The sequence below is a fragment of the Nematolebias whitei genome, chromosome 8, assembly GCF_014905685.2.
Source record: "Nematolebias whitei isolate Nwh7 chromosome 8, NemWhi1, whole genome shotgun sequence".
Lineage (NCBI taxonomy): Eukaryota > Metazoa > Chordata > Actinopteri > Cyprinodontiformes > Rivulidae > Nematolebias > Nematolebias whitei.
In genome coordinates, this window is record NC_056505.1 from 51,331,226 (window position 1) to 51,355,474 (window position 24,249).

At 46.2% G+C, this 24,249-nt stretch overlaps 1 protein-coding gene across 1 annotated transcript in view; it reads left to right on the top strand.

Annotated features, from left to right (window-relative positions):
* The window catches only part of nelfb (negative elongation factor complex member B), a 98,228-nt gene that overhangs the window by 63,779 nt on the left and 10,200 nt on the right, over positions 1–24,249 (top strand). The window contains exon 9 of the mRNA XM_037679953.1: positions 17,668–17,810. Coding sequence (XP_037535881.1) covers positions 17,668–17,810 — 143 coding nt within the window. The remainder of the gene's footprint in view (positions 1–17,667; positions 17,811–24,249) is intronic.

Genomic DNA, 24,249 nt, shown 5'->3' on the forward strand with positions numbered 1-24,249 from the left:
GAGGCCGCATCAGGCGGCGTAGACGGCGAAGAGGCCGCATCAGGCGGCGTAGACGGCGAAGAGGCCACATCAGGCGGCGATGACGACTTGGAGGCCGCATCAGGTGGCGTAGACGGCGAAGAGGCCGCATCAGGCGGCGTAGACGGCGAAGAGGCCACATCAGGCGGCGATGACGTCTTGGAGGCCACATCAGGTGGCGTAGACGGCGAAGAGGCCGCATCATGCGGCGTAGACGGCGAAGAGGCCGCGTCTGGCGGCGTAGACGACGAAGAGGCCGCATCAGGCGGCGATGACGACTTCGAGGCCGCATCTGGCGGCAATGACGACTTGGAGGCCGCATCTGGCGGTGGAGAACCCTTGGAGGCCGCAGCTGGCGGCAAAGAGACCTTGGAGGCCGCATCGGGCAGCGTAGACGAGGATGAGGCCGCGTCAGGCAGCGTAGACGACGAGGAGGCTGCGTCAGGCGGCGTAGACAAGGAGGAGGCCGCGTCTGGCGGCGAAGAGGCCTTGGGGCCCGCATCCGGCGGCGAAGAGGCCTTGTGGACTGCAGCGTGCGACTTGGGGCTCTGGAGAACTGCAGCGTAACACATAGAGTCCTGGGGAGCTGCAGCATGCATCATAGAGGACCATGGAGGCGAATCCTCTGTGGTAGTGGAGAGCGCCAGCCCCTCTGGAGACTTGGAGAGCGCCGGCCCCTCTGGAGACTTGGAGAGCGCCGGCCCCTCTGGAGACTTGGAGAGCGCCGCTGATGTCATGGAGGCCAGGGGAGTTGCAGCAGACGGCGAAGAGACCTGGAGCTCTGCAGCAGACGGTGAAGAGACCTGGAGCTCTGCAGCAGACGGCGAAGAGACCTGGAGCTCTGCAGCAGACGGCGAAGAGACCTGGAGCTCTGCAGCAGACGACGGAGAGGCCTGTGGCTCTGCAGCAGACGACGGAGAGGCCTGTGGCTCTGCAGCAGACGACGGAGAGGCCTGTGGCTCTGCAGCAGACGGTGAAGAGACCTGTAGCTCTGCAGCAGACGACGGATAGGCCGGTGGCTCAGCAGCAGATGACGGAGAGGCCTGTGACTCAGCAGCAGACGATGGAGAGGCCTGTGGCTCTGCGGCGGCGGCAGGAACTGACTCTTCTGCGGCGGCGGCAGGAACTGACTCTTCTGCGGCGGCAGGAACTGACTCTTCTGCGGCGGCAGGAACTGACTCTTCTGCTGCGGCAGGAACTGACTCTTCTGCTGCGGCGGCAGGAACGGATCTTCTGCGGCGGCGGCAGGAAACAGGAACAGATGCTGAGTCTTCTGAGGCGACAGGAGCTGGTGCACCAGCTGCGAGGCGCTCAGCAGGCGGACCAGCGGCGAAAGTTATGGGTGCAGGAGTCAGAGGAGCAGAGGAGAGTTCAGAGACGGTGGTGACAAAAGGTGCAGGATGAATTATGGGTTCAGAATGTGTATTAGTGACCTTGGGTGTGATGAGAGTCCTAATTTCTATTAGTAACCGATTATTCTCTGGGAGCAGAACGAGACCGGGCCATGAAACTAAAAACTTCTCCATCAGGGAAAATATGACGTCTGAACAGCCCGGGTTATTTTTAGCATTAGTAAATTAATCAAGTAAAGTCTGGTTTATAAATGCAAGATCCTGGGATGAATATGTGACTGACGGGCAAGTGTCTTTAAGTGAGGGTGTGGTGTCAGGTGTCGCCCCCACCGGAAACCTGGGAGGTGGGGCGGCGGAACACGCCCCCACAGAATCACTGGTAGTATGCACCGGAGGTACGGTCAGGCCGGGTTGGACAGCCACGGCGCGGTGTGACGGTGAGAGGCCGGACTCCGCCCCCACCAGGAACCTGGAGGGTGAGGCCACGGAATCCGCCCCTGTGACGTCAAGTGGACCGGACTCGCCGAACCGAACAGGAGTGGACCGGAGCTCCCGCGGGACGTCGGACCTCGCCCCCACCAGAAACCTGAGAGGTGAGGCGGCGGACCCGGCTCCCACAGAAACACCAGAACCAACTCTAAAATTCTGCTAAGTCGACGAGACGGGGCCGGTCGCCGCGGACTGCCCCCGGGACCGCTTTCTACCTCCCCGGCGATGGCGGGAGAGTCGGGGGACAGGAACAAAACAGAACTCCTCCTCGATTTCTTTGTCCTCCCCCGACGTCCATCCCGAGCAGCCGGGCGAGGCGGACTCAGAAACAGGGGTCTGGTGGCTTCCCCGGTGCCGAGCTCTGTCTTCCTCGAGGACCAGGAGTGGTGAAGACAGGATTTCCACCTCCTGGTCATATCGTCCTTGTGGGCGGACGGGCCTAGTCCAGAACCCGCCGCACCGGATTGTGGACTTGCTCATCTCAGGAGGCTCGGAGGAGAAAAAGAAAAAGGTAAGCTGCCGAGAGAATCCTGCCCGCTGGGTTCTGATATGTGGTTGCGTCGTAATGTCAGGATTTGGTGGTCAGGGACGAACTCAGTGTGCAGACAGGACTCAACTCGGCAGATTACAAAACTAAATACTTTAATGATGAATAAAATTACAAAGAAACACGCTGACGGGGCAGCAAAACTTACATGAACTAGAAGACTCAGGGGGAAAACTCAAAAAGGACTCAGGAAGCTCAGGGAAGACTCGGGAGATGCAGGAGAACACTGAAGACCCAACGAGTACGACGCGACAAGGAACATGACTGAACAGACGGCTTATATACAGGGACAAGACGAGACGTGATTACAAACAGCTGTGACGAGACAAGGGTGGCACCAATTAAACTAAAGAGAACACACTAGGGAAACACAGACACAAACCGGGCCACCAAATGGTACCATCCTTACAGAGACAAACAACCATTCACTCTCTCACTCACACCTAGGGACAATTTAGAGTTACCAATCAGCCTAACATGCATGTTTTTGGTCTGTGGGAGGAAACTGGAGTACCCGGAGAAAACCCACTCATGCACGGAGAGAACATGCAAACTCCATCCAGAAAGGCACCTGGACCGGGGTTTGAACCAAGGACCTGCTCGCTGAGAGGCAGCAGCTCTACCAGTTGCGCCACCGTGCTGCCCCCAGTTGCGCCACCGTGCTGCCACTGGAGGGAAATATGAGATTCAATAATTTTGTCTTTTTATAATTTTTCAATTGAATTAACTTTAATTAACAGATTATTTAATAAAGTCAAAGGGAAAACAGGATTTCACGATAAAGCGGCACCGTTTATTTATTTTTAATCTTCACTGATAAAAAAAAAATTTTTTTAATACATAAAATGTTTTTAAAAAAACGTTTCCACCCCGTCCCTCCATCCCGGTCTCCCCGCCTGCCAGGGCTCGAATCCGGCCTTTGTGAGCAGGTGAGGCCGTGGCTCGGGGTTCGGCCTCGCGGGCTTCAACGTCTCGGTAGCTCGTATGATCCTCTGCGGTGACACCGCTCGCTCGAATTTTATCTTCGGTCACCAAACACAAAAAAACGCCTGGACTTCAGAATCAAACGCGGCGTTGTCATTGTTTTTAAAATCTTTAAAATAGATCCAGCCGCTGCTCCGCGTCCAGAGAAATTGCAAATGGCAGCTCAGTGAAAAGTTTCTGAGATCCAGTGACTCCTCCCCCTGACCAATCAGAGTCCTGCATTCACGTTTGGTCTGGACTGAGCTCGACTGAGCTCGCTCGGTCCCACCAGAGAAGCAGGGACGAAGAGAGGTCCTGAATCAGCCTCAAATCAGCTAAATGTACTAAAGTACTGGTGCAAAAGGTTATTTCTGTGGTGGGCTGCCCAGAATTGAGGCTTATTAGGGGCGGTGCAAAAGGGGCATATGGCACCCCTGTAGAAGGTGCACATGATGGGGGTTGGAGCTCCAGCTTTTTTCAACTTGCGGAGAAAGTAGAGGCACTGGTGAGTCTTCTTGGCCAGTGATGCAGTGTTTCTGCTCCAGGACAGGAACGCTGAGACGTGCACTCCCAGGAACTTGGTGCTGCTCACTCTCTCCACAGTAGTACCATTGATGGTCAGAGGAGCATGCTGGGCGTGCATCTTCCTGAAGTCCACAACAATCTCCTTTGTCTTATCCACGTTCAGAGAGAGATTGTTGTGTCCGCACCACAAGGCCAGGCGGCTCACCTCGTTCCTGTAGTCTGTCTCGTCATTGTTGCTGATGAGACCCACCACAGTTGTATTGTCCGCAAACTTGACAAAGTAGTTGGAGCTGTACGATGGTGTGCAGTTGTGTGTCAGCAGGGTGAATAGAAGGGGGCTCAGCATGCATCCTTGGGGGGCTCCTGTATTCAGTTTGATGGTGCTGGATGCGTTACTGCCGACCTGTACTGCCTGTGGTCTCCCAGTCAGGAAGTCTAGCAGCCAGTTACACAATGAGGTGTTCAGCCCCAGACTGTCCAGTTTAAGGATGAGCTGTTGGGGGATGATGGTGTTGAATGCCGAGGCTCAAGTCAATGAACAGCATTCTAACATAAGAGTCTTATCAACACTGCACTGGCTTGATGAGTGGACGCTGGCGCGTTTTGCTGCCGCTGCTCGTCGGTAAACTTTAGACGTTTTTTTTCCTGTTCTGCAAATTTTTTAACCGTCTTGTGATCGCTAATCGACAGCTACTACATTTGCCTGCCTTCAATCCAGCTTTTACCACACTGTGATTGTGTGCTATCAAGTCAGTTGATATTGGCTTACCTGTCAAACACCGACCAGCTTCAGGCCCTCATTTGACTCCTTCGCCTCACGATGTGGATCAGTCCTTTTTTCGCCTGGTTTCTACTTGTATGGACTCTCCTGTCACTCCTCACTGAACCTGTGGCAGCTCTACAATACTCCGCTGATGAACTTCTTCGGCTGCGTTGGCACCAGCCCAATCCTTCGCCGGTGATGCTGCGTCTCCACCCAGACATCGCTTTCCTGCCCCGCCGGAGATACATCCACCGTGGGTCTCGCCGGAACTTCCAGCTCGACAGGTCAAAACCCATCCACTCATTTTGGACCAACAACCGTCGAGCTCCCAGGAAAGCCACCCGGTCTTCAGATCGCAACATGTTAGACAGCCTAGCCAGGTCAGCTAACCCATCTGCTAACTCCACGTCTGTCAACTTTGGTCTGCTCAACATCCGTTCTCTCACGGACAAAGGACATCACATCCAAAATCTCCTCACCGACCGTAAGCTTGACTTTCTCTGTTTGACCGAAACTTGGCAACAACCTCTGGACTTTTCACAACTCAATGACTCCACTCCACCTGGCTTTGTTTACATCTCTCAACCCGCAGCTCCGGTCGCGGGGGTGGTCTCGCGATAATTCATTGCGAGAGTTGGAAGGTTTTGCCAGTGAGTGTTCCTGAGGTCAGCTCTTTTGAGAGCGTTGTGTGTAAACTGTCTGGACCCACCCCCACCATCATTGCCACTGTTTATCGCCCCCCAAGACCTCACAAAGATTTTTTAAGTGAATTTTCTGCCTTTCTCTCTCAACTGTCTGCCATGTCACCTAATATTATTTTATTGGGAGATTTTAATATCCATATTGACAATCTTAACCTTTCACTCACCAATGATTTTTTATCCTGCCTGGAGAGTTCTGGATTAAATCAGCATGTTGATTTTTCCACCCATATTAAAGGACATACACTGGACTTGATTTGTTGTTCTGGACTTACACCTGTTGACTGCAAATCCGATGAACTCACCTTTTCTGACCATTTTTTCCTTTCATTCCATATTACTCTGTGTGTTTCATCAACCAAGACAGCCCGGCTCATCTCGTTCAGGAATACTAAAGACATCAATTTGGATTCCCTTTCCACTGACATTTCCTCCACTCTGATCCCTGATCATCTTCTGACTCCGGATCAACTCACTGTTCAATACAATCATCACTTAACCCATATTCTCAACTCCCTTGCTCCTGTTAAAACTCGATCTGTTACCTTTATTCATTCTGCCCCCTGGTTTACTTCTGAACTTTGGACCATCAAAGCCAAATGTCGTCAACTTGAACAACTCTATAAAAAATCCGGTCTTACCATCCACAGGGACATGTACATTTCTCATACATCACACTACAAGAACTTGATCTCACAAACTAAACATTCTTATTACTCTGGCCTCATTTCCTCTAACAAAGGTAACACAAAGATCCTGTTTTCATTGCTCAACAATACTTTTCACCCCCCTGACTCTCTTCCCTCTCACTTCTACTCAGACAACACATGTAATTCTCTCGTGTTCTTTTTTAACGATAAAATCAGTAAAATTCATCAGCAACTTTGTCCTGTCTCTCCTCTTTCTCCCTCCTCTGAACCTTATCTGCCTAGTCAACCTTTTTCTGTCTTTCAGCTTTCTCCTGCCCCTGAAATAGCCGAACTTATCCATAAATCCAAGCCTTCTACATGCTCACTGGATCCTCTCCCTACAGCGCTTGTTAAATCTTGCATTTTGTCACTTCTTCCGTTCATTTCTGCCATCATTCACTCTTCTCTTTCCTCTGGAACTGTCCCAGTTATTTTCAAAACTGCAGTTATCACTCCAATCCTTAAAAAACCTGGATTGGATTCCAATACTTTCAATAATCTCCGTCCTATTTCTAACCTTCCATTCATCTCCAAAATTCTGGAAAAACAGTCGCCTCTCAACTCCACCTTCATTTAACCGATAACAGTCTATATGAACAGTTCCAGTCTGGTTTCCGCCCCGGTCATAGCACAGAATCTGCTCTCCTCACTATCACCAACTCTCTTCTCATGGCAGCAGATTCTGGATTACTTTCTCTCCTCATCCTCCTCGATCTCAGTGCAGCTTTTGATACCATCTCCCACAACATCCTCCTCCACAGACTTTCATGCATTGGCATCACCCACACACCCCTCGCTTGGTTTCAGTCATATCTCTCTGGCCGCACTCAGTTCATCCAACTGAAATCATTCAGATCCCATTCCTCTCCTGTGACTTCAGGTGTGCCCCAAGGCTCTGTCCTGGGGCCCCTTCTTTTCATCATCTACCTTCTCCCCCTTGGTAATATCTTTCATAAATTTAACATCCATTTCCACTGTTTTGCTGATGACACCCAGCTCTTTTTATCCACTGCACCTAACTCTTCACTTCCTCCCTCCTCCCTCACTTCCTGCTTAGCTGAAATTAAATCCTGGTTCACGTCTAACTTCCTGAAATTAAACAGCGATAAAACAGAGTTTCTACTCATTGGCACTAAATCCACCTTATCTAAAGTTAACAGTTTCTCACTCACCATCGACAACTCCTTGGTTTCTCCCTCCCCTCACATCAAGAGTCTGGGTGTCATTCTTGAAAGCACTCTCTCTTTCCACTCTCACATCAATAGTATTACCCAGTCTGCATATTTCCACCTTCGAAATATCAACCGTCTCCGTCCATCCCTCTCTCCACACTCTGCTTCCATCCTGGTCCACAGTCTGGTCATTTCTCGAATCGATTACTGTAACTCTCTCCTCTTTGGTCTGCCTCACAAATTAATCCGTAAGCTTCAAATAGTTCAAAATTCAGCTGCCCGCATCGTCACCAAAACCCCCTCATTTAACTACATCACCCCAGTTTTACAGCAACTTCACTGGCTTCCAGTCACATTCAGAATTCAATTTAAAATCTTGTTGTTCACTTTCAAGGCCATCCACAACCTCGCCCCTCCTTACCTGTTAGATCTCCTGCACATTACCACCCATTCACGCTCCCTTCGTTCTTCCACTTCCACCCACCTTAACGTGCCTCTTGTCCGCCTCAGCACCATGGGACACAGAGCCTTTTCTCACTCTGCTCCCCAGCTCTGGAATGCTTTTCCCCCGGACATCCGTAACATTGACTGCCTTCTGACCTTCAAATCAAAACTCAAAACTCATCTGTTCAAGCTAGCCTTTTCACTTTAACTGTTATTTTTAAATGTTATTTTCTTTTTGGTTTAGTGTTTTTAATAGTTATTTTATATTGTTTAGTACTGTGTTTTTAGTGCTGTGAAGTGTCCTTGGGTGTTTTGAAAGGCGCTGACAAATAAAATGCATTATTATTATTATTATTATCCCGCGTCTGCTTTCTGTCACGCCGCTTATGGCGTGATGAAGAAGTGAGGGTCTGTGATGATACCGGCTTCCAGAGCAGGCCACAGTCACGTAGCTCTTCTTTGAGTTCGCTGCTTATTCCTAAAAGTGGGTTTTTTCCGATATCAAGCAGGAACTCACGGCTATTCTTGCATTTTAATACATGTAGACATGATGAAGACGTACAAGCACATTGCGGCTCGCAGAAACAAAAAATGAAAACACAGTTTTGTCGGGAGAGAGAGAAGCCACAGCGTGTGTGCATGCCTCCATCTTGTTTAAATTTTTATATATAATTCAAGTTTTTATTAAGGAACAACACAAAAAAAATTACATGATTCATCAATTTACATAGAATAGAGCCCTTTTTATTTCTTTTTACATATCTCTTTCTATTAGCTGTAATAATCTATAGGTATTCCTGTTTACTGGTTAATTTCCTCAGCTGTCTCACATTTTAAGGGTCAGTCCTACTCCACGTTTCAGTAGAAAACCAGCACATTTAGGAGTCAGTACATAACCAGACTTTTGGCCCTCACACCTGTACCCAGTTGCTTATGCTGCATGATGAGATCAGATTTATCCATATTTTAGAAATTACATTTAGCTTAGTCGACAAAACAATACAAATGAAGACCGTCTGTCTTAAAAAACCCTCTTGGTTTTGCAGTAAGCAGCCTGATTTCAAACTGACATCTTGGCCAAAGGTAAAATAAAAATCTTTGTGTTCTCAGAAAAGTTGTTTCAGGACCTCCAATAAACTTATGTACACATCAAAGCACACAAGACAGATTCAGGAATTCTCTTTGTTTTCCAGATTTCTCATTTGTTATAACCTTAAAACATACTCAGACAACATTTGATGCATCATTGAATTTTTTTATTGTTTATTGGGACGTCCATTTTTAGAAGTCATCGTAGCATCTGTTGGAAACACAGAACATAGCACAGTTAGGGTGTTGCTAGTTGTTACTTATTGTAATGTGTGGGCATCACAGTACAAGAGCTGGACTACTAACCCTGCATCCATGGCACAAAGTGGCTGCAGTACCCAGGAGGAATGGCTTCACTGTGGAAGGCCCTCAGCTCGCCTCTTTTGCCGCTGCCCCAGAAACCTGCAGCACAATCTTTAAATTCTTCTCCACAGACACAAATGACATAAGGCTTTCTGTGCTCAGCCTGAAACTCTTCAGAATATTTCCTCCACTTCACATCACCTGAAATTGTAATAAAAATATGATTAGATCACCAAGCACAACATTTTTACAACATAGCAGTTCTACACGGCCTCGGCTGTTTTCCTTCCCCAATCTATTCAAAATGAATAGCAAAAGTTAATTTTGATATTTTTTTCACAAGAAAAAATAAGTTGATTTCCTAAAGTTTAACAATAAATGAAGGAATTTGTACATTCAGGTAATTGAAAATTAAGTAATTTCTCTAACATCCAACCCATTTTAGCCATTGAGCCGTACCAAACACCAATAATCTATTCTTGAATGAATTATTGACTATTATTGACAAATGACAGACTTATTATTGAATAAGTTATTACTCATTATTGAATCATTGACAAATTACACTCATGTTCGTGTTAACTCATGTTGCAACAAGGTCAGCAACTTTTGACTATTACTATGAACTATGTTCAACTTTGGAGATGATTTAAAGTTTAAGATTCAAAGTTTTTGAGCAACATCTTGGGGTCTTCTAGAGTCAACCTGAAGTGAAAGTGGTTCCTGACATGGCAGAAAGATAGATGTAATTAACAGCTTTTATTTATTTATTTTTCATATTTTTCAGTTACACAGCTTTTAAATATTTATTTTTCAAGTATTAAGAACTTTTATTTTCAGCTTTTATTTTGAAAAGCACCACCCAGTTGTTGTAAACGTGCACAGTGAGAGCTGCTGTGGAGGCTCACGTTACCTCAGTGCGTTACTTGCATGGGAACTCCCCACCATGTTTTCACATGAGCTAAACTTCTAAAGCACAACAACAACGAGAGAACGGTCGAAACTATCGTGACCTACAATAAATGTACTTCAATAAAATGCATAAGTGAAAACATAACATGCTTTATAAGTACAATAAATCATATTTCTTTGTCAAACATTGCAAAGAAACGTTACCTCATCAATAATCCTCGTGACTTTGAGGGTTACCCACAGCCAATCAGTGTTCGCCGCCCACAAACGCCTATTCGCCAGAAACGCCCACTTTTGGTCTGCAGAGAACCCCTTCTCACCAAAACATCAAACAGAGTGATTTCTGAACATAACATCCCTCCACCCCACCCCACCCCCCACACCCTTGGAAACGTAATATTTAGCTCACTTTCCAGTATCACTATCACCCTGTCACATAGTTCTCAAGCCAGACAGGTGGAACCCTCAGTCTCTGGGGCCGTGCTGAATGTTGGGTGGAGTCGGGTAAAGCTGGTGGATTATCCCCCACCCAGTAAAGTCATTGGCCTGGGTTGCCAACCCAGCGCCGCTGCCGGGGACAGTGGTGATTTATGCCCCTTTTCCACTGTTACGGTGCAAATCAGGTCAGTTTGGGTCGGTTCAGATCGGCTCGGGTCTCGTTGCGTTTCCATTTACACTTCTGGACCAGCTCTGTAGGCGGGGACCAGAATCCAACTCGTCTTACTTACTTACTTACTTATGTATTTTGAGTGAATCCGCAGCTTTCTCTCTGCGGTTCTGCTGATCATTTACACGACACCAGTGGCCCCCCTCTTTGAATCCGGAGGTTTCTGAACCCACCTTCCAGAGTGGAGGTTTTTCAATGACCCCCTGCTGATGATGTGAACATCTCCTGCTGAGGCTTTGTGTTAAACCACATGCGCACACGCACGCGCGGACAGACGGCGTCTTTCTATCAACATGGCGGTGGACACAGTGCTTTCTGAACAACGACTGATGGAATATATTTTTAATCTCGTAGTTAATCTACGTCAGATTCCAGGTGCTGTGACCGACATCTGTGTTGGAAGAGACACAGTCTGATCCAGTTTGTGTGACACATCACAAAACAAGAATTACACTTTTAATCACTGTTTGATGGTTCCTGTCTCTTCAAATGAGGTTTGCCAATTTTTTCTTTATTATATTGACAAAGTCAGTAAGTTGAGAAATAACATTGATCACTGATCATCACTTAAATCACTAAAATAAAATCTGTATACAAGAAACAAAACCACATATTTAAATTGAACAATAAAAGGCACAATGAGTACAAATACATCAAATGATGAAGAAAAATGTAGAATTTTAAATATAGATGTTTTTTGTAGAATCTGGTTCATCAAATTTAATTCAGTTTATTTATAAAGCGCCAAGTCACAACAGAAATTGTCTCAGGGCACTGAACAGAAATATTCATATATAAAATAAGTTTACAGAATCATTCGTATTTAAAAATAATAATTTAATATTATTTATCTGAGGAGCAGACTACTTTGAGTTTAACTCATTGCAGAACTCTCACTCGGTGAACTAAAGTTCATTAAAAGTTTATTAGTAGGATTTTGGATTCTGGACACACCTCCAGAACCCGTCCTGAAGTGCGGTGCAAATCCAGGCTGATCTGAGCAGAGTTGGGGCGGAGTAGGAGCAGTGCAAAAGGGGCATTTATGACCTCTGCTCCTTGCAGCCTCTCTGTTCCACCGGCCTCCGTCTCATTCACACACATTCACTTTGTCTTACTACGGCTGACTTTCATTCCTCTTTTGTCAAGTGCATACTTCCACCTCTTTAAGTTCTCTTCCACCTGTTCCCTGTTCTCACCACAAATCACAATATCATCTGCAAACATCATAGTCCATGGGAATTCCTGCCTGACCTCATCTGTTATTCGGTCCATCACCAGAGCAAACAAGAAGGGGCTCAGAGCCGATCCTTGATGCAATCCCACCTACACCTTGACGCTATCTGTCACTTCTACAGCACATCTCACCACTGTCCTGCTGTCCTCATACATGTCCTGTACCAGTCTAACATGCTTCTACTCCACATTTCCTCATGTAATACCACACTTCCTCCCTTGGCACTCTGTCACATGTGTTTCTAAGTCCACGACGACACAATGGAGTTTTTTCTGACCCCCTCTGTACTTGTCCATCAGCATCCTCAAAACAAAGATGGTGTCTGTGGTGCTCGTTCTTGTCATGAAACCATACTGAAAACTACGCTCGGCAGAATGCAGATCTTAAAGTCATCTACCTGGAAACTGCAGCAGAGGCGTTCCAACGGGCAGAGGAGGAAGCGCTGCTCCCGGCTTAAGAGGAGAGGATGCCGGGCGGGATTTATGGTGAGGCTACAAACTAACGCTAAATCCGGAAATCTCCCGATGCCGTCTCTCGTTCTATCTAACGTCTGCTCGTTGGACAACAAGATGGATTTGCTTCATCTGAGAGTGGGCTCCTCAGAAGAGATGATGAAGTGTGCGGTGCTTTGCCTCACGGAAACATGGATTACAAGTGAAACTCCGGATACAGTCTTCCAGCTGGATGACAGACTTTTTGCGAGCGGACTGCTGCAGCAAGCTAACGGGGAAATCACAGGGAAGTGGAGTGTGCATTTATGCGAGTAAAAGTTTGTGCACTAATTGTACTGTTGTAAAAAGCTCATGCTCGAAGGCTTTGGAGCAAATAACTGACATGTCAGCCTCGTTATCTACCCCGCGAGTTCACAGTGACTTTCGTCACAGTTATTTACATTCCTCCGGATGCTAATGCTAATGACGCCTTGCAAGAACTGAATGATATAATCAGTTTTCTGCAGAACAAACACCCTGAGGCTCTTTACGTGGTAGCCGGAGACTTTAATCATGTGAATCTAAAGGACTGTCTCCCAAGCTTTAACAGCACATGACAATTCCAACACGTGGAGACAACACGCTGGACCGTGTTTACACGAACATAAAAGATGCAAACAAAGCCGAACCCGGCCCCCACCTAGGACTGTCAGACCACATCTCAATCTTAATGATACCTGCTTACCTGCCCCCCGCTGAGATGCTCCAGACCGGTACAAAAGAAAGTTAAATGTTGGATCCAGGACAGTGGCCCCATACTGAGAGATTGTTTTGATTGAACAGACTGGCAGGTTTTCAGAGAAGCTGCTGAAAATGGAGGATCGCTTGATCTGGACCAATACTCATCCTCAGTTCTGGGTTACATTAGTACATGTATTGACATCGTCTCCACTATCAGATATGTTAAAAGCTACCCAAACAGAAAACCTTGGCTGAATGCAGAGGTGCGCACCCTGCTGGAAGCCAGGAACACTGCCTTCAGGTCTGGAAGCTCAGAGGAACTGAGTAGGACAAGGAAAGAGCTGGTTGCTGGTATTAAGAAGGCCAAGGCCACATTTGCACAGAGGATCGAGGGTCAATTCATCCATTCATCACAAGACCCTCGGAGCATGTGGAGGGGCATTAAGTGTATAATGGATTATAAAGGAAGGAGCGAACAATGCCCCAAAGACCCATCTCTGCCTGATGCCCTCAACAAGTTCTATGCACACTTTGAAGACCCGAACAGACCACCCAGCACCAGACTCACCTAGCCACCGGATGAAGAGCATCTCAGGGTGACCTCAGCCAAAGTAAGGAGTACTTTCAGGAGGATTATTCCGCACAAGGCAACTGGCCCAGACAACATCCCCGAAGAAGTGTTGAAAGAATGTGCTGATCAGCTGTGCGAGGTGCTGGCAGACATCTTTAACACCTCACTTACACTGGAGACAGTTCCCACCTGCTTAAAGACTGCCACCATCATCCCAGTCCCAAAAAGCTCTACAGTGACTGGTCTGAATGACTATCAGCCAGTGGCCCTCACTCCGATAGTTGCTAAATGCTTAGAAAAACTGGTCATGACTCACATCAAAACAACCATCAACATCAACGAGGACCCTCATCAGTATGCATACCGTGAGAGCCAATCAACAGAGGATACCATCTCCTCTGTGGTCCACATTGCGCTCAACCACCTGGAGCAGAAAGACTCTTATGTCCGTATGCTCTTTGTGGACTTCACATCCGCCTTCAACACCATGATCCCCCAAACCCTGATGGGCAAACTTTTCACACTAGGACTAAGCCCCTCCATTTGCAACTGAGTACTACACTTCTTAACAAACAGACCACAGTTAGTGAGGATCCACAACTTCTCCTCCTCCACCATAACCATCAGCACTGGCTCTCCTCAGGGATGTGTTGAGCCCCCTCCTGTTTACTCTGCTCACGTATGCAGCTACCCATCCAGGCTGTCACATTTTAAAGATTGCAGATGATACAGTTGTGGTGGGATGCATCACAAACAATGGTTAGTCCAGCTACAGGCAGGAGGTGGAACACCTGGAGAGCTGGTGCAAAGAGAATAACCTTCACATCAATGTGAAGAAGACAAAGGAGATGATTGTGGACTTCAGAAAGAACAAAAACACTTCACTATTCCACCACCAGGTTTCCTTATCATCCATTCTCTGTCCAGATGACACACCAAGTACCTTCCTACCTGTCTCTCTAATTACTGTTGCTGTAATAGTCCAGTCATCTGGAAGCTCTTTCTTACTACCCAGAGACTTTAACAGCTCCTCTCTGAATTTCTCACAGCATTCTTCCTTCTTCAGCTTCCACCATTTGGTCTTCTTCTCTGATTTCACTCTTTTTCTCTTCTTCACAACAACAGTCATTCTACACACAACCATCCAATGCTGTCTGGCCTCATTCTCCCCTGCCACAACCTTACAGTCTCCAATCTCCCTCAGATTTCCTCTTCTACACAGAATGTAGTTGACCTGCGTACTCCTTCCTCCACTCTTAAGGGCCACTCTATGTTCTTCCATCTTTTGGAAATAAGTCTTGACTACAGCCATTTCCATTCTCTTGGCAAAATCCACCACCATCTGTCCTTCCTGGTTTCTTTCCTTGACACCAAACCTATCCATCACTTCCTCACCCCCTCTGTTTCCTTCACCAACATGTCCATTCAGGTCTGCTCCCATCACCACTCTCTCCTCCCTGGGAATACCCTCTATCACTTCATCCAGATCTTTCCAAAATGTATCTTTCTCCTCCACATCACATCCAACCTGTGGAGCATAACCACTGACAAGGGTTGGACGACTGTGGCTGAGTGGTTAGAGCAGTCTTCCTCCAATGTGGGAGTTGGGAGTTCGATTCCACCAGCAGTCACATGCTGAAGTGTCCCTGGGCAAGACATTGAACTCCTCATTGCCTCCGATGTGTGTCCCATCTGTGTATGAATATGAAAGGAATGAATATTCTTTGTACATATATAGTAGTGTAGAATGAACATATGCATGATATATATTCATAAATTAAACGGATTCTTTCATTTTTCTGGACTGTATAATGTACGTGCATTGAATAAATAAAATGTGGACGGAAACGTTAATTATCTTTGACTCACCAACGACAGTGGGTCATTTATTAACAGAATCAAGTTTAACACATCACACATTTACATTAATTGGCAAAAATTGAAAATAACGACAGCTTATTTAGCAAGTTATACAAGGAAGACCATACGGCGATGGTTGAAAACCTTGCTTCCAGCTTCACACAGACATTAACCACACGGCGGTGGTTGAAAAACTTTGCTTCAGACATTTCTAAAAATATCTGGATTAATTTCTTAGCAGATAGAAGAGTTTAAAGATTGAAGTTTAGAGGGAGGGAGATGGTGTGTGTGTGATTGAAAAGTGTTGAACAGAACGGCACCCTCCATTCGACCCAGCTTTCCTCGGTACGCTCGGTAGTGAACTCGACTCATTACCTCTCTGACGATGAATCAGTGGAAGCGGAGCTCCAGTTACGTTACCGGTCCAGCGTCTCCGTAGGATGGCAGAGAACCGTCCGGAGTGGTGGCGGGACTTCGTCAACAACAGTTCACCTCACGAGTGGACTTCACATGAGTGGAGTCCGTCAGAAGTTCCACTCAGAGGTGGAAGATGTCATAATCCCCAATACTCGGAAGAGCTCTGGATCATATCGGGATTTTCCTGTTTCCCAAACGACTGGAGCTGCAAACTCTCCACCCGACTCCAACTGGGTTGAACTAGGAAGTACCAACATTTAAAGAGCTCTATTTCCGGTTCATTTGGGAGTTTCTGATTGGTCGATGGACCAAAACAGAGGTGTGTTTTGTGATGTAAGGTGTTATTAAAAAGTCAAGGAAAAAGATTAAGATTGTTTAAGAACAGACAAAAGATATTATGAAGAACTCAGACTTCGTGGAGTCACTTCTCTAGTATCTTGCTGTAAAAGTTAAACATGACATTTCTTTTTCAGTAAACTTGCAGTTGACCGAAACTTGAACTTTGACCAACTTACACTTTCAAACAGACGATCAAGAAATTGAATCATTACTCTGTAACATATTCCAACTTGATTTCCACTTTGAATGAGGATTAAAAATCGTTATTACTGTTTCACAGTTGATTTAAAAATGAGTAGTTCACTTCAACATTTAAACATTGTTTGAACTAACACAATTTGATTATCAAACATTTGTAAAATAGTAATGATAATCGAAAGTAGTCTTCTTTCACTTGATTAATTCAAGAAAGAAAGTCTCAGGATGGGTCAACCTGTATTTCTGGATTCAAATCAATGAAATGACAGTTTCTGTCCCATAAGATTCTTAAGGTCAAGATTTGACCTCAGGCCTAGTTCACTACAGTAGACTGCTGTATGAATGGGTAAATTAGGGCACAAATTTTAGTGTAAAGTGCTTTGAGTATCTTGAAATAAGATAGAAAGGCACTATAAAAGTACAGTCCATTTACCATTTACAATGTTTAGCATCAGACCTTCTTACTTCTACCTTCAGACACTTCACCCTATCTGGCACGCTTTTTACATCTACTACATTCTTTACCATCTCCTCCTTCAGGACCACTCCTACTCCATTTCTCTTTCTATCCACACCATGGTAAAACAGTTTGAACCCTGCTCCAATGCTGCGAGCCTTGTTGCTCTTTCACTTGGTCTCTTGAACACAGAAAACATCTACCTTCCTTCTCTGCATCATGTCAGCCAGCTCTCTACTTTTGCCTGTCATTGTCCCCACATTTAGAGTTGCAACCCTCAGTCCTACATTCTTGACTTTCCTCTTCTCCCTCTGTCTCCTGACACGTTTCCCTCCTCATGGTCTTCGACTAACAGTAGCACAGTTTCCGTGGTCATTGTTAACCCTGACCTCGACCGATCCAGTATGGTTTCGCTTGATGAACTCACATTGTGGTTTTGGCAAATGTGTTTTACATCGGCTGCCGTTCCTGACACTACCCTCACCATTTATCCAGGCTTGGGACCGGCACAAGAAACTTACTGGCTTGTGCTCCTTAGTGGCTGGTTTCAGGCAGAAACTATCACTATGATGACATAAAAAAATTATAGTCTGACATTAAGAAAAGAACAAAGAAAAAAGTTTTTACCAGCAGTTTGAGCTTCAACTGAACTTGTTGCCTGTCCAGAGGCGATTCAGTCAGTTAGCTCTTCCTTATGAACAGAATTAGCATTTGTCAGCTTGAGAAGAAGTGGCATCTTAAAAGGTTAATGTTTTCTATGTGACAGTCTCTTCATTCTTTCTCAGGATTTGGAGGTGGTGACCCGCTTCCTGCCTGCCATGATGTCTGTTGTTGTTGATGATCATACCTTCACTGTAGAACAGAAGCTTCCCAACGAAGAGAAGAGCTCTCTGTCGTATCCCATCACTCTTCCAGACACATTCATCAGGTGAAACACGAGGGGGAGGGGTGGATACAGACTTGAACAATGTACTTCTACCCTTTTGTTTAAGAATAAAACCCTTTTCTGTAAAAAAAACAAAACAAAACATGGTAATTGCTCAAAAATAAATGCACTCAGCCAGCTGATTGTTCAGTTGTCAGAACTGTAACTCATCTGTAATTGATCATGTGAGCAGCTGGTTTTGGTTGTCAGCAGCAAACTGATTGATCCACTATGAGAAGGTGCTATTTACAACACTGAGCTGAATACAGCACCTCAGACTGAGGAAGTCTTTCTGATGAAAGATGAAACGTTTCTACATTTTTTGTTTTGTTTTGTTTTTTTGAATGTCCAGAGGACCAGACTTAACTTATTTAGATTTTTCTACCTGGATTATTGAACATGCATCAGGATATGTAACTCATCTGCTTGTAATATACCAGCAAACTCAGAAGGGATGAAAAAGGTGACAAACCTACCCCCCAGGAGATTTTGTGATTATTATTATTATTTTTTTTTTACGTAAATGAAGCATTCTGGTACACTCCAAGAAGAAAATTAAGGGAAAAGACAACATGCTTCAGGTAAAAAGACATTTACTAACATATTCAAAAAACGTTCAGTACAAAAACATCTGGACTTTATTTGTAACAGAAGACGTTTCGCTCCTCATCCTAGGAGCTTTCTCAATTCAAAGAGCAGTGAGTGAGTGAGGGGTTCAGGTTTTAAAGCCCCCAGTATACTCCTGCGTACGTACGTCCACGCGTACGTACGTGCGTACTGGTTGCAGAGGGTTCAGACTTCATACTCGAGCGTCCACTCTGAGCAGCTGCAGAGCAGCTCCACAGACAAGGGGCGTTTATCTTCGGGACAAATTGAGTTCGCCGATTGGTCATTTGCTGACACGCCTACTGGATTGATTGACTGGTCAGAAAAAAAGAGCGCTGGCAGCCTCTGCCGCAGCGGTGTTCTGTGTTTATATGTTGTTAATAAAAAGATCTAAAAAAAAAAACAGGGAGCGCTGTCTCTGCAGCCCACACATCAGACCAGCCCACCAGGAAATCTCCAGACCCTTCCGCAGCCACGCTGGACCTGAGTTTAATTCTCTCATGACCAATTCCTTCATTTCTCACCATTTCAGGCATGGCATCAGTGGAGGAGGAAGAGATCACTGCCTTTTGGCAAAAAACAAAACAAAAGAAAAGGCCAGATCAGGGATGAAGAAGAGGAATTTAATGTATTGGTGTCACAAACAAAACAGTCCGTCGCCGGGCAGTTTATTGTGCGACACAGAGTACGCGTACGCAGTCGTAAAAATTGAGCTTTGCGCGTTCATGCCCTGTGGGGGTACGCTTGTACCTCCGCGTACATACGTGCATACCTCAGTGTACGGACGTACGCGGGAGTATACTGGGGGCTTTAGGCTGAGATAAGATACACATACATATGTAGATTGACAAATCACACCTCAACACCTTAACAGTAGTCAAGTCAAGTCAAATTTATTTATGTAGCACATTTAAAACAGTAACTGTTATCAAAGTGCTTACCAAAAAAGATCACAGCATCAAATATTAATAACAAGATATTACAGCAACATGAATAAAAGCATAAAAACATTAAATATAATGAGAAACAATGAAATACTAAATCAAATCACCCTGCATTAAATGTCAGGGAGTAAAAGCAAAATGGATGAACACAATCATCAACAACGAAATACCAAATGAGATCACACTGTGTTAAATGCCAATGAGTACAGATGTGTTTTGAGGAGTGATTTAAAAATAGAGACTGAGGTGGCCTGTCGAATGTTGATGGGCAGATTATTCCAGAGTTTAGGGCCCATGACTGAAAACACCTGATCTCCTCTGAGCTTCAGTCTGGTTTTTGGTACGGCCAAAAGCAGCTGGTCTGATGATCTCAAGGCCCGAGAAGGAGTATAAGGATGAAGGAGGTCGGAGAGGTATGAGGGTGCAAGGCTATTAACACACTTAAATGTCAGCAGAAGAATCTTAAAATCAACTCTGACACGCACAGGAAGCCAGTGAAGAGAGGACAGAACTGGAGTAATGTGCTCAAACCTGCAAGTTCCTGTTAGTAGCCGAGCTGCAGCATTTTGGACAAGCTGGAGACGTGAGAGAGAGACCTGACTGACCCCAGCATAAAACGAGTTACAGTAGTCCAGCCGGGTTGTAATAAATGCATGGACTAAATTTTCAAGGTTGGATCTGGACAGCACGGACTTGAGCTTAGCTATCTGCCTTAGCTGAAAGAAGCTTTTTTGAAGAACAGAATTTATCTGCTTATTAAACTTAAAGTCTGAGTCTAAAACTATCCCGAGATTGGTAACCGACTGTTTTAGATATGGCTGAAGGGAGTCCAGGTTTGCAGGATCAGTGACAGTGGCAGAGCTAGGGTTAAACACAATGACTCATTAAAACTCAAAAAGTTTGCAGCCATCCAAGTCTTGATGTCATCAAGACATTTTAACAAAGGGCGAATGGAGTAGGAACTGTTGGGTCTTAACGGCAGATAAATCTGAGAGTCATCAGCATAACAATGAAAGGAAAGACCATGTTTCCTCAGGATAGACCCTAAGGGGAGGAGATACAAAGAAAACAGAAGGGATCCAAGAATGGAGCCTTGTGGGACCCCGCAGGAAAAAGGCATTGAAGTAGATAGAGTGTTAGCAAAATTAACACAGAAACTCCTGTCGCTCAGGTATGAATGGAACCATTCTAACGCTGCACCATTAATCCCAACCCAGTGTTCTAGCCAGGATAAAAGGATACTGTGGTCCACAGTATCAAATTCAGCGGTAAGGTCAAGGAGTACCAGGACTACAGACTGACCAGAGTCATTTGCCAGAAGAATGTCATTGCAGACCCTAACTAAGGCTGTTTTGGTGCTGTGTAGTTTATTAAAGCCAGACTGAAAGATCTCAAGAATAGAATTTCTACTCAAGAACTCGTTTAATTGAGTGAAAACTATTTTCTCCAGGATCTTAGAAAGAAAGGGGAGTTTGGAGATGGGTCTCAAGTTTGAGCAGGTTGAAGGGTCAAGTCCGGGTTTTTTTTAATAAAGGAGTTACCACTGCATGTTTAAAAGTGTCAGGAACTACACCTGTAGCCATACTGCTGTTTATAATGTCAAGAACAGAGGGTCCAATGGAGGGTAGGACTCGTTTAAAAAACAATGCAGGGATGGGGTCAGCAGGGGAACCTGAGGGTTTCATATGACCAATGATGTAATTTAGAAATGAGAGGGAAATGGGTTTAAACTGGTTAAAGACTGATGTGGAGGGGACAAAGACAGAGGGGTCAGCTGTGGTGTGAGGAATCAGTGACCTGATCGACTCAAACTTTTTAACAAAGAAACTGACAAAGTCGTCACACGTAACTGCAGAGACCTCCCAGTTAGCAGACTGAGGCATGGTTAAAGTGGCGTTAATGGTATTGAAAAGAACGCTGGGATTGTGGCTGTTTGACGCGATGATTTGGGAGAAATATATATATATTTTTTTCTGATTTAACAGTGGCCTGGTACTCTTTGTAACATGATTTTAGCATGATAAAAGAAACGTGAAGTTTGTCCTCCTTCCATTTACGTTCGGCTTTCCTGCATTGACGTTTGGCTGCTCGAGTGATCTCATTCATCCAAGGGTGTAGAGTGCGCTTGGGATGCCTAATTTTAATGGTGCAACTAGGTCAAGCACCTTAGCACAGGTCTCTTGATGTACAGTGACTAGCTCATGGGTGTTCATGGAAGAGGATACACAGACTGAGAGATGAGTTTTTAGTAAAAGCATATGAAAAGAGCGCAACAGTGGAAGGGTTAAATATTCGACAAGGCCTTGCTGGAGGGGTGGGCGGGGTTTCTAGACTTGTTGACAAAAGAAGTGTTGAAAGAAATGGTTCTATTTCATATAGGCTTCGCCCTTTAAGGCTGTCGCTGATGGGTTTTATCCCGATATGCGAAGTATTGCACTGAAAAACTTAGTCCACGCCCACCTGCTGTGTGGGCCCCACCCGGTCCGTATAAATTACGTTAAGAACGGGTAATCGGCTCCCATTTTTCTTCAGCGAGCTAATAGCACTGTCAGAAGAACGAAGAAGGAAAGTTGTGTAGATGACCAACCTTTGTTAAGAATGCTTGGCCCGTCACGTCGACCTCCGGTCATCCTGTGAGTTCTTCTCCCCGAGGAGAAGCAGACAAGCTTTCTCGGAGCAAGATGTCCAGGTGGACCAGCGTCCTGTGCCTCTAGTTACCGTAACCCAGCCGGTGACACCGCTCTCCAACTGAGTTCACCAGCATGCGTTCCAGACGGTCGCAGCGAACAACACGTTACGCTGTTGGCGTACACGTTCAGAGGCGGGAAGAGACGTACGCTCCTTCTGCAGGGCAGCTGATGTCATCCCCAACCGGTGCGCCTCTTTGCTGTCTGCCGGCCTGCATCGCAGCCGGAGGACGGAGTTTTCAGCGTTTCCCTAAGACCGCCAACAGATGGCGCTCTAGGACAACAAATGGCAGAGCAAATGACGGTTTTGGCAGAGGATGTGTGTAAAGGTGACACGAGTTTGGAGTAAACATCATTTAATGATGAAAGTGTCTATTTTTAGCCAGTCTGTCAGCTCTGATGACTTGACAGCGGCTCCCTCTCACATCCTCCACACAAAATGAGCCGGTGGCAAGACGTTCCACGGCTGTCTCGCTGAGCTTCACCGCAGCCCCGCCGTCAGAGACCGGCCCTTTTCATCCCGGCAACAGAGTGTCCAACGTTTTTCCAGAGATCCCCAGCAGACGGCGCCCTGGGCCAACAAATCCCAGAGCTCATGGGGAAAAGATTCAAAATGACGGTCTGCGGAGGGTGTGTGTAAAGATGACACAAATGTTGAATATGACACAAATGTCTTCACTCACCACTCCTCAGCGCTTGGCCGCTCACGTCAGCATTAACGTGAGACAGCTGAGCGAACCCAGTGACCAATCTCGCCCCAGCGAGAGCGGCGCATGTCCCACCAAAGGAGACGCGAGCTCCCGCTGGCCTCGCAGCCTTCACTCAAACGGCACGGCGTAGATGAAGTCGCATTCACCGTTTCTCAGCGCCTGTCAGCTTAAATGTGAGACCCCAAGGCGAGCCCAGTGCAGGACCCCACTTGCGGCAGGAGCGACACGCGTTTTTCACCGCAGTGGCATCAAATGCGGGGGCCAGCGGCGTCATCAGCTGTTACACGCTTCTCCTCAACACAAGGTGGACCCGCGGTTCGAATGCAGCACACAGGCGCGTTCAGAGCCTTTTCGAGAAGCCTCGCCTTGGGTCTCACGGAACACATTCCCGCGACACATGACGACGGTCGAGGCGGTGGACTGGATGACATCTGTACAAAACATGACGCATCACTTAAACGCATGTCCACTCCACGAACGTTACGTGGAGTGGCTAAAAACATGCTCGCCAGACAGATGATGGCCAGGTTGTTAAGCTAGGGTTACACGTAGCAATTTGCAACCCGACCCCCTCCGTTCGGAGGAATTTTAGAGATGGTCCTGTCTTCACCAGACCAGGTCTCATCCCTAAATGCAGAAGTCCAAGAACTTCTGGTAAAAGAAGTAATCTCCAGAGTTCCCAACGGAGAGGAAAACACAGGGTTTTTACTCACGTTACTTCCTGTTTCCCAAACAGACCGGAGGGATGAGACCCATTTTGGATCTGTCAGTTTTCAACAAGGCGTTCATGGACAGACCGTTTCACATGTTGACAACCAGACAGCTGTTGAACAACATCCAGAGAAACGATTGGTTTGTTTTCAGTCGACCTGAAAGATGCTTATTTTCACATACCGATCATCCCAAAACACAGGAAATTCCTGCGTTTCTCCTTTCAAGGGATGAAGTATCAGTACAACAGGCTGTCGTTCGGTTATTCCCTCGCGCATCGTACGTTCTCAAAGTGTGTGGAGACAGCCCTGCAACCGTTACACAGAGCAGGGATGAGAGTTTTGTTTTACCTGGACGACCTGCTACTGCTGTCACGCTCCAGACAGGAGGCAACGAGACAAGTCCAGGCTCTGACATCACACCTGTTAAATCTGGGCTTCGCCATAAATTGGAAGAAAAGTTCGATTTTCCCAGCCCAGACAATTGTTTATCTGGGAGTGGAGCTAAACTCAACCACCATGAGGGCTCGTTTATCACAAACGAGAATCGACACTCTGGAAGACCAGCACCGCCACGTAAGACCTGGCAGAGTGATAACAGCTGTTTCCGTCATGAAGCTGTTAGGGACGATGTCGTCAGCTCACACAGTGATCCCGCTGGGTTTACTACACATGAGACGCCTCCAGAGGTGGTTTGCACGTCTGCGTGTGGATCCAGTAAAACAAAAGAGACGGATGATCATCATCATCATGAACTTTATTTATAAAGCACTTTAACACAGCCA